We start from the raw sequence: 11,750 nt of genomic DNA on the forward strand, positions 1-11,750 counted from the left end.
TTGAAAAATCACTAAAACTAAGACGAGGCCCTCCTACTGAAATGTATTCCATGGGTGTATAGAAGAAATTACAAAAATTTTCCACAAAAAAAAAGATTAACCATTTATTTTACCGAATGACAGTTAAAATCTGAAACATGTTATTAAGAATAATTAAAAATAACTTTCAAGAAAAATTCCAGAGAACTTGAAATCATATCATCAATTCCACATTCTTCCTGTTTTATTTCGTATGCATAACTAAGCATTGAAAAAAAAAATAACAACTTTTATTACTTTTTATTTTTTAAAGAAAATATTAAATAACAACAATGTCTTTTTTTATAAAAAAAAAAAAAAAAACTTAAATCTTTATTTTTGAATACTAAAAATCAGAATTACTTAATAGGTATATAACTCTAAAAAATTATAATTACACTTTAAGAAACTAGAAGATTGGTATAAAATGAATAAATAAAACCAAATGTCTCATAATATAGTTTTAATGCCACATACATATTTTAAATGAATCATTGAAATAACAAAAATATCTTTTCAATAAAGTATAATATATATATATATATATATACATAAACTTTTAATATTTTTTAAAAAGTTCCAATATCTAAGAGTACATGAGTTTGTTTTCATATTGGAATAATTTATTCTAAAACCATGAAACTTTTTTTTTTATTTTTTATTAATGATTTAAGTAACTTTACCTTTTGCAACTTTGCGTAACTTTAACCTTTTTATTTATTTATTTTTACATATTTTGGAATTTCAGTGAGTGTGAAGTTATATATTTTCTTAAACATTTGGTGCAAACTGGACACTGGTGTCTCCATTTTATATATTTTTTCTGGTACTATAATTACAAGTAAATATATTTTGGTAATTTTTAATTATAAAACATAGTCTAATTGCTACTAAAAAAAAACCCTGCTAGATTAACAGAATTACATTGGAACTAAAATATAAAATTTAAAAAGTCTTTAGAAATTTTTTTTCCATTCACATTCAAAAATTTATCAATAATTGATTTTGTAAATTAAAGAAATTTCAATGATGAATTATTTTTTTAGAACAAAATAACTGTAAATTTGAAAAATTATTGCTTGGAAATAAGCTGTTAGTCCATACTTTCCAAGAGTTACATGTGTCTCTATCTGCACCAACCTATCAATATTTCACAATCATAAATTATTAAAATTCTAAATATAATATTTTTACATTATTTTGACCCGCATTAATAAAAAATAATGAAAAATGTGTTACATGAAAACTCTGCAACAAGGGAAAAAATAAACTCGCACTTACAATAGAAGAATATCAAATTCTAACATTGTAGAACCGTTTAAAATCTTAAGTTTTAGATGATGCTCTAATTTACAAAAATTTTAGCACAATAATATCAGCATATTGCAACAATAACAAGTTACTTTTTAAAACAAAATCAACAGAAACATTTATATATTATTAACGATACTAACATAGATTTTTTGACTGACTGACAGTTCTTAATTGATGAAACTGCCATAAGTTATCTTTTAAAACAAAATCAACAAAAACACTTATATAATATTAACGATACTAACTTAGATTTTCTAATTGACTGACATTTCTTAATTGATAAAACTGCCATATCATCCATCAAAGAGCTCCAATATTTGATATTTTAAGACTAACATCAAGTCAGATAATTTATTTTAAAAGCTTACAATATTTTAATAATTAACGTTTTGATAATTTAAAATTAAATTTTGATTTCTCTTAACCTTTTTGATAGTACAGAAAAACCTGTCAAGTTGACCTCCATTGAAAAATAGAACCAAATTTATCTAATAATAGAAAGAAACAAAACCTATGTAACCTGACCACTGGTTTATTTTGTATGTTGACTACAGAAATAATAGATTTATCTAAGAGTTTTGAATGCTTTTCTAAACCTTTCAATAAGTTGACTGGAAACGAAAACTTTCCCAGGTAACTTATGAGAAAGTTATGAAGTCAACTTATGAGCAAGTTTTACAAGTCAACTTATGATTATAAACTTCTTGAAAAAGCAAATTTTTCCAAGAAATTTCCTATGCCATAATACCATCCATACGCAAAAATTATTAAGGACTTTTGTAAAATTTAGGTTCGTAAGTATAATATGAAATGTATATAATGTTCTTGCATACAAATATTTAAGAAATGTACAATAAATTACTGTCTTGCATCTCAAAAAAAAAATGTATATTTTTTAAATTAATCTGCTTACTATTAAATTTTTCTAATAAATTGCAGTTTAATAGCTACATTTATCTTTAAATTGATTGGTAATAAACAAGAAATCTATGAATAACATGCTAGAAATTACAGGAAAAAAAAACAAAAACAACAATGACTCCACCCTATCTATAAATTGACCATCTGTCTAAGTTGAACAATAAAGTAATGCATTACAAGAGGCCAACTAAACAAATTTAACTGTATCAGTTTTTAATTATTTTTTCTAACTTTTAAATAAAACACCAGTACTAAGGCACATATTTTTGTAAACATTATTCAATCAAAAGAATTACAACTCATGCTTTCATATACATCACACATTTTAATATTCCAGAATTCTAAATTAAATATCATATAACTATCAGCAGATGTATTTTTTCCAAAACATATTATTGCCTTAAAATGAAATCCACTTTTAAAAGTACTTATTAAAGTCACATAGAAGCTATTTTTAAATCATTACTGAGTGACAATTTAAATTCTTGACATAAGCAAAGACTAAATTTGTACAGAAATACTATTTACAAAATCATCACAATATAATTAAGCAAGAACCCGTCTCACAGCATTTTAAATAAACATACTCATTTTAAACACACATTAAGAATAGCCTCAATATCACAGGTATTTAGGAATGCATGGCAACACATGAATTAAATTACAACTTTTGCGTAGGCACCGGTCATTTTGCTTCCATAATGCCCAGCCCAAAACTGACAGTCTTTGCCATGGTGCTCAAAATAAATAAAACGACTTTTAGCAACATTTTCAAACACATGATTTACCTGAAAAAAAGAAAGAAAGGAAAATTCTTTAATGATACAACTAATTAAAACATTTTAAAGTCAGAAAAATAAAAACCTCATTTAAAAAAAAGCAGTCTTAAATCTCAAATATAAAAAAAAAAAACTGGTACATGATTTACTAAAACATTTTATAATCTAAAAGGTGTAGTTAATTGAATAAAGCAGTATTTTAATACAGAAAAGAGCAAAAGAAATTTGAATGACATTAATTATTAATAACATTTTATAATCTGAATAAGAAAATGAACATTGAACAAAACAAAAAAAAAAGAAAAGAAATTAGAAAAGATATATAAAACGACTTTTTCGTCTAAAAAGGTATGGAAAAAACTATTTACAATCTAAAAAAGAAAATGTATAACATAACTAATTAAAACTTTTTATAATCTAAAAAAAAATTACTCGAATTGAGTACATTATAAAAAAAATGTACAACATTACTTATATCTAAACAGATACCTAAATTTTATACTAAATCTATTAAATATTACTATACATTGCAAGTTTCAAAGTGAGAAAGTTTTGCACTGCGCATAAGCGATAGTTGGTTTTTCAGAGCAGTGCATAAATGAAGAAAAGTTATCGTTGTTTTTCTATATTCCCAGCCAGGACTGCTAGAAAAGCGTGCATAAGTGAGAAACGCATATAAAAGAGAGAGTGCATAAGTGAGAGATCACTGTATATACATAATAGTGTGTTAAATTGAATATGCGTAAAATAAACTGAATGCTCCAAGGATGATTACAGCTTTCCTGTGTAATAAATAATAATACAAGAAGCTGAAATAAAATACACTTACAGTGAAAAGTGGTGATCAGGTGGAAACAGAAAATATTACCTTTTAGATTCTGGATAGTATTTGCGACAATCGTTAATTTTTATACTTTCTGTATGAAATATTGCCCCTTTTTAATTTTATCATGATTTTTTAAGCATTCTGTATTAAACTAAATAAATAATTTTGCTCACTTTATGCCACTCTTTACCAACCCACTGCTCTTCTCTGTATTCAAACGTAAAATGATCCACAATGCAATCTTCCCATGTTTCAGTACCAGGATAATTTCCGTCCAATAAAAATACATCAAGTTTATAAAATGAAGCACAGTCGAAACGGGCGGCATACCTAAGAAAATTAAAAAGAGATTTTAGTCATGCAACAAGGAAACAGAAATAAAAATCATACAAAAAGTCAAAAATTAACTTCTCATTTTGTTATCAACTTCTTGCATGAAACTGTCAAAATACTTTGAAAGTTTCATGTGGAATAGAATTCTTTTTTCAATAATATTTTAAAGATTATAAGAGATTCTAGTCATGCAACAAGAATAAAGAAAACTTTTCTTTTTAAATTTTTATATCTCAGAATCTATTCAACCAATATCTTATAAAGCTGTTTTTTTCTTTTTTTAAACTTTTTTTTGTTGATTCTTTCTCATATTTTAGTACTACTACTATCAATACAACTTTATTGGAAAAAAAATAATTATAGTTAAAAGTAGACAAACACTTTAAATTTGAAAAAAAAAAAAATTTTTTAGCAAGTTATTTTCCCTTTAGATAAAAAAACATTAAAACCAATTCTAAATTTTTGCACATTTCTATTAGCAAGCAGAGATGTGAAAATTTAAAACATTTGATTACAAACAGTATTTACCATTAAAAATTTCATGTTGATATTTAATACCATTTTCCTTATTAGTATGTAAAATTTAGTAAAACATAATTAAAATAAGTGTCATTAACTACACTTATTTAACTAATTAATAATAAAAGTCAAATGAGATATTTTAAATTTTCTGTCGTTATAGCCTTATCCAAAATAAAGTGGCCTTAACGGTAGCTTTCCAACTGGTGACCTGATATGAAGTTCAGACAGTGATCTTCCTTTTAGAAGTACGGCTCACCCTGCCTGCTATTTGATCCCTACAAACTTGCCCTCCTGGTTATTTCTATAAAAATAAGTCGCCATCCCATAAAAACATTGTCTTTTTATGTAATTTTTTCAAGAAAAGGTTGTTTTCTTAACTATCTGATTTAAGAAAAAGTCCAAAGAAAAAAACCTTGCTTCTCCTGATTTTGGGTGTGGTATTTATAGACAATAGATTGGTCTATAAATCTTATCTAAGAAAAACAACCCCTTCTAGTTCCTGGAAAAAGTGGAATTTGTGTATACTTTCTAACACCTGCTTTCTATTTAATTAATATCTTTGCCTTTTCATAGAAGAGAAAATCGAGGAAGGGAGAATATCGTCCTCATGAAACGAAGATTACCATCCTCATAAAATTTCAGGCCTATTGATGCACAAAATAAAAGATCACAAAGGATAAACACCCATACGTTATACTATGCTTCAATACAATAATTTTATAATGGAGAAGTTCCTGCGTTTTACTTTTCTAAATTTGAATCTCGTTTCAAATATGATTTTTTAGATTTGTGTTTTTCTGCACTTTTTTAAGACAATAATAATAAAAATGCCAAAGAAGAAAACAAAATCATAAAAAGCAAAATCAGAAAAAAGCAGCTTGAGCTGTTATTAAGTTGAGTACTTTAATACTAAAAGCAACGTAAATGTTCAATATAGAACATATTTATATATGGAGGTACAAATATATGGAGAAATGCTTTTGTTTTAAAAGAAAATTTTCAAGCTCTTTTGCCTTCCTCCTTCTTTCTTTTTTTATTTTTCTCACTATATTTAATACAAAATGAAATGGATTTTATTAATTAACCACTTTATCAGTTATTGGAACTAACATTCCTAACATAATGTTAATACTCCTAACATAAGCGTTTAGTTTTCTTTTTCGTATAATTCTATCTGTTTCAGTCCTCTTCTGAGAGAATACTTGTCAGCAATTTTATAAGCTAAAAATATTTAATATTCGTTTTGATTAATATGCATTGCTTATTTTATCATTTCCATTTAAAAAGAGATTTCGTGTTTTACTTAACAGTTCTAGTCATTCAAGTTCCTATTTATTTACATTTTTATATATTTTTTTCAAAAGTATGTTTGAAACTTTTTCTTTTTGAGAGCTAGTTTTACAATTAATTGTCAATTTTACTTTTTTGTTAATTTTTTACATTACACAGTATCTGGTTCTTTTTAGCGACAGAGCTGAATCTAGCGCTATTTATTATTAACAGATTTCCATCTTCATTGTTACTGATTATTTTCAAATATAATATATAATTTTTTATTATTTCATGCCTTTGTTTCAAAATTAGAATTCCAAGAAATCATTAACTCTTGCATATGACTTACGGTTAAGCACATGTGTTTCTATATTTGAAATCCAGATCCCTCTGTTCGAGTAATTGGTTATTTTTGTTCAATTGAATTACATTTTATTCCGTAAAGTAATTATATCGCATCCAATAACTTATAATTATTTTGACTTTAGTCTTGAGCTGAAAGTGTTTACTACCAAAAATGCATGCTTTCATCTGCGTGGTTATTGATTAAGTTAAGTTAAGTGAAACTGATCATTGTTCTATAATTTCTTGTCATTGTTTTAAAATTAATTATTAGTTTCAATGGGTTATAGATTTTTATATTTGAATTCTGGTAAGCAAATAAGTGTGATGTCAATTTCATTCCAAATCATGTCTGTTTAAGTTACTGATTATTTTGAGTGCAATTTAATTTCAATCATAAACCAACCTAGTGGTTTCTGATTATTCTCAAACATAAATTACTTTTTTTTAAAAATTCTTTCATATTACTACATTGTACTATTATCACTGCATTGTATTATTATTATTGTATTTTATTAGGTATTAGTTTAAATGATTCATTTAAAAAAAAAAGTTTGGGTTAGAGTTTTCGGCTTACATGTTTTAAAATTTGACTACTTGTTTAACTATTTTATTTATTTATTTAGTCATTTATTTATTTTATTAATTTTTTTATTTTGTTTTGCAATTTGGTTAAATATAAATAGCATTTTTTTGCTTACCTAGCTTTAACCCTTAAAAATAGTAATAAGGTTTGTGTTGTCTAAAATATTTTTTAAAAAAATGTATAACAAGTGATTACCGTTTTAACTCTCTTTTTCCAGATCTACTAAACATAATACTTCAATATTTCACTGAATGCAAGAAGAAGAAATACAATATTTTTGTCCAAGAAAAAAAAAGGGTGAGATATTTAACATAAATTTTATCTAAAAAAACTGTTACATATTTTTTTTAATTAAATATAAAGTGTTGGCTGGAATTCCAATTTTTTTTTTAATTGCAATTTCCTATTTATTTTTATTCTTCAAATATCTTAATCACCATTAGATTTTAAGCTAACATAACCACTTTTGTTTTTCTTTAAAAAACTATCTTAAAATTAATTTTCCTTAATATTTTAAGAGTAATTATACAAAAAGATAGAATCGTTTAAAATTAAATTGGGATTATATGTAATTTTCTTAACATTTTTTTAAATAGAATTCTAGTGATCCAGCAGAAATTTGAAATAAAATAATTCCTGTTCAACTGTATTAAATTGTTATGTATTTTAAACTTGTCTTTAAAAATAAAGCATAATAACAACCTTATCAGAAGTGAAGATCAAAGTAAAATATAACATAAATGGAAAATTTAAGACACATCATATCATTTTAATTTTGTCCATAACAGAAAAATAACAAGTAATAAAATTTTAAATATAATTAATCACACTTTGATTTATTATTTACCATTCTCCGATTTCAATTTTTGTCTTAGAGCAATCTATAACATCAGGATGAATTCCTCTTGCAACAAGATCAATTACTTGATGTTTTTCACTCGGTAGGTATGAAGTTGCAAAGCACTTAGTTGAGCCTATTAGAAAAAAAATAATAAAAATTATGGAAAGAAATTAAAATCAACCAATCAAAAAAAAAAAAGTCAAAGCATAAGCCACAATATTTTTTTTTAAAAATTTAATTTTAAGAAAATATTCATTACTGTTAACATTTTTATAAATATTAACTCATAAAGTTGAGTTATTTTATAAAGTTTATAAAAATATAAAATAACCACTAAACAATTCACAATTATTGATTAGTTTCTTCGTTGATATTTTTTCATTGGCCTTATTATTCAATCTTATTAGTTGCACTGTGTTATTAAATTTTCTGAATTTCTATAAAGTTTATAAAAATATAAAATAACTGCCAAACAATTCACAATTATTGAATAGTTTCTTAGTTGAGATCTTTTCATTAGCCTTATTATCTATATCTTCGAATCAAAGTTTTGTAATCATCATGTTGGACTAATCAAAGTTTTGTAAATGAGTAGTTTGTTTTTTCAACTGATAAAATCAAATTTTAAATATCATTAAAATTTAATAAAGACAGAGTAACAGTTGTGACTCTACCCTTGAAATCACTGATCAAATTGAATGTGTTCATTTCAAAGTAAAAATTTTTGAAGCAGATTCAAACCAGAGTCCTATTTAAAAGAAAGAATCATTAAAACTGACAATAATGACATAGATTTTGTTTTGTCCTGATTAGTGACTAGATACATTTTCCTAAGAAAGGAAGGCTCGCTTAATGATTTTAAGATTCATATGAATATCATGAAAAATTTGAATATTACGCAATTTACTTCATAATTAAGAAGAAGAAAGATGCAATGTCTAAAAAAATCTTTTTTTAAAAAAAAACTTATTTTATTACTATTTCTTTGAAATAAAAAAATCAGTTCCTGTCAAACAGTAAAGTAAAAATAATTAAGAAATAACAATATTGAGTATTTATTGATAAAAACCATTTAAAAAAGAAGATTAATTTAACTTCAATGTATTTGAAAATGTAAGTTTTTTTTAAAATTTAAATAACTTTCGGGAATAGCCTGTTGTTGAAACTAAAATCCTCATTAAAATAATAATAAATCGCTTAACTAAACCAAATGGAACACAAAATAATAATAGAACCTGCATACCAACTTCTGCTGGTACTGGATCAGCTCCATTTGGCGGGTCTTCAACAGTCAATCCATCTCCACCACTGTGGGTAATGATCCAGTCATTCATCCCATCTATAAAAAAATAATCAACAAACATGAAAAAATTATTAAAACTAGCACATTTATAACATTTTAATTTATTAAAATTTAATTTAAGGAATCTTATTTAATTATACAGTCGAACCCCGCTATAGTGACCCTGGGATATAGTGAACACACGGATGTAGTGAACATTTTTAGCGGTCTCGTCCGTACTCCTATTTAAATAATGTTATTTTTAACGCTTATAGTGAACAGCTTAGAACTTGGAAACTCGGTTATAGTGGACTCAAATTTCATTTCTTTAAATATCTTTTTCAGTCCACCATCTTTAAATCTGTAGGTGTTGGGACTGAAAATGAATGCATTCCTATAAAATGTGTCATATTTCACTCCTCTATGCTTATCACTTTTAACTCTACTGTAATAAATGTCAAACAGAATCTTATACTCCCCCTCCCTGACAAGCCTCGCTTTGTCTCTTTTCCCCAAGCTTGCTCTACAACTAGTTAACTTGGTCACCTGCTGAAATTTTGGAATTTTCTTATCTGTTCAAACCATATTCCTTTAAAAATCACCCCTTGACAATCAAGAAGGGGAACAATTTAACTCATTCTACAGCTGCTCTTTTCATATTCTTACATTATCTATTTGAGACAAGTTTTTTATTTTAAAAGCAGTGAAAATGTCAAATTCTCTAAAGAGAAAAGCGTTTTCGATAGAGGACAAAGTTAAAATTGTAAAGCGTATTGAAGATGGAACCAATCAATCGACACTGTGTAAGGAATTTTCCTCGTCAAAATCTACAGTTTCAAACATTTGGAAAAATCGAAGTGCAATTCTTGCCACATACAACAAAAATATGGTTTCATCGAAAAAACTGCGTGGAGCTGAAAGAGAAAACGTAGAAGAAGCTTTGTTAAAATGGTTCACCACTCAGCGGGATAGAAATCTTCCTGTGACCGGACCTATGCTTCAAATTAAAGCGAATGAGTTTGCTGAAAAATTAGAGGAAAGGGATTTTGTATGCTCCAATGGATGGCTGGATAGATTCAAAAAGGGATTAATATTTCTTCAGGAAAGATTATTGGAGAAGAAGCGAGTGTTGATGCAACGGATGTGGAAAAGTGGAAAACTGGACTGTGGCCGAGTATTATACAGAATTATGAAGAGAAAGACATTTTTAATGCTGATGAAGCTGGACTATTTTACAAATTGATTCCCAATTAGACGATAAAATTTAAAGGAGAAAAATGCACTAATGGGAAACTCTCCAAAGTGAGAATAACAGTTCTTGTTTGTGCTAATATGAATGGCTCAGAAAAGCGAAAACTAACTGTCATAGGTAAATCTCAAAAACCAAGGTGCTTTAAAAATGTTAAAAAATAGTAAGTACTTTTTTCATCAATTTTCGCTTTATTATCTGTTAATTAGTTAATAATTTTTTAAATGACTTGTGTAAAATTGCAAACCCAATTTTCAATCATTCAACTGTCTTATACAAAAAATATTCTTCAAAAAATTTGGACATAGTGAACCATTGGTTATAGTGGACACATTACTGAGTCCGTAGACGGTTCACTATAGCGTTGTTCGACTGCATTTCAATCAATTTAATTATATTTTAATTATTTTTATCACAGTGACATTTGGATTGAATACAATATAGATTTCATGAGCAGTGCCGTAGCTTCACCTCTCGGGGCCCTGGGGCAAAAATTTTTGGCGGAGGCCCTTTCAAAAACTTTCACTACTCCATCTCTAATCGTCATTTTAGCTATTTATGTATTATGTTAACGAATATGTTTATGAAAACAAGTTATTTGTTCGCATATAAATTGGATAACGAAACATTTTAAGTTTTCCACATGGCAAAATACAAAATTTCAGCGAAATCGATTAATCCTGAGAAATTAAATTTTAAAAAAGTCGTACTTATAAAACTCAATTTCTCAAGAACTAATCAACCAATTTCGCTTTAATTTTGTATTTTCCATGTGGAATTAGATACTTTAAAATGATTAAAAAATATATATATATGCTTTGCGATTCAAAAGTTTTCAGACTATTATTGTCCCGTAGTGGACTGATCGTTAAGACACGGTTCACAGTAGATCACCGAAGTCAAGCCTCACTGGCTGTGGTCAGTATGCTGGTGTGTGACCACTTGGATCAGTCTGCGTAGGGACCGAGGGTGTGCGGTATTGGTCCTCGTTAAACTGTTCTACCATAAAATGCTCGACTTCGCGTGCAGGTCACCAGGCTACCGAAGCGGGGGTGCCAAACCCCTCTGCAGAGGATCAAACCTCAAGGGATGTTTCCCAGACCGTCGCCAATAGCCTATTGTGTAGCACTAGTGCAACGTAAATGATCAACAACATCAGACTATTATTAAATAAAAAATACTAAATATTTACTAAAAGTTATTTTTTGCATGGAATTATCTTTAGATAAAAGAATTTTCTAATAGTGAGCAAAAATTTTTCAATTCCCTTAACATTTGGGGGTCCAAACTTTGGATAGCTCACCCGACCCAACTATTGGGACCATATTTCCCAGATTACAGCTACCTATATTACGGGGGTTAGAAAATCGAATCTGTTGAACAAAAGTAATGTTTATTCAGGGAAAGTATGTTTTTGTGTCTGATTGCGTAACTTAAAATAAAATATCGTGCACTAATTAATTTG

General features: G+C 27.0%; 1 protein-coding gene across 1 annotated transcript in view; it reads right to left on the minus strand.

Annotated features, from left to right (window-relative positions):
- Positions 1-464: 464 nt before the first annotated feature.
- Positions 465-11,750, minus strand: part of LOC107455853 (F-box only protein 27) — a 17,956-nt gene continuing 6,670 nt past the window's right edge. The window contains exons 2-5 of the mRNA XM_016073568.3: positions 8,998-9,093; positions 7,761-7,887; positions 4,032-4,188; positions 465-3,041 (exon numbers count right to left, since the gene is read on the minus strand). Coding sequence (XP_015929054.1) covers positions 2,910-3,041; positions 4,032-4,188; positions 7,761-7,887; positions 8,998-9,093 — 512 coding nt within the window. The 3' untranslated portion in view covers positions 465-2,909. The remainder of the gene's footprint in view (positions 3,042-4,031; positions 4,189-7,760; positions 7,888-8,997; positions 9,094-11,750) is intronic.

This window comes from Parasteatoda tepidariorum, chromosome 7 (assembly GCF_043381705.1).
Source record: "Parasteatoda tepidariorum isolate YZ-2023 chromosome 7, CAS_Ptep_4.0, whole genome shotgun sequence".
Taxonomy (NCBI): Eukaryota; Metazoa; Arthropoda; class Arachnida; order Araneae; family Theridiidae; genus Parasteatoda; species Parasteatoda tepidariorum.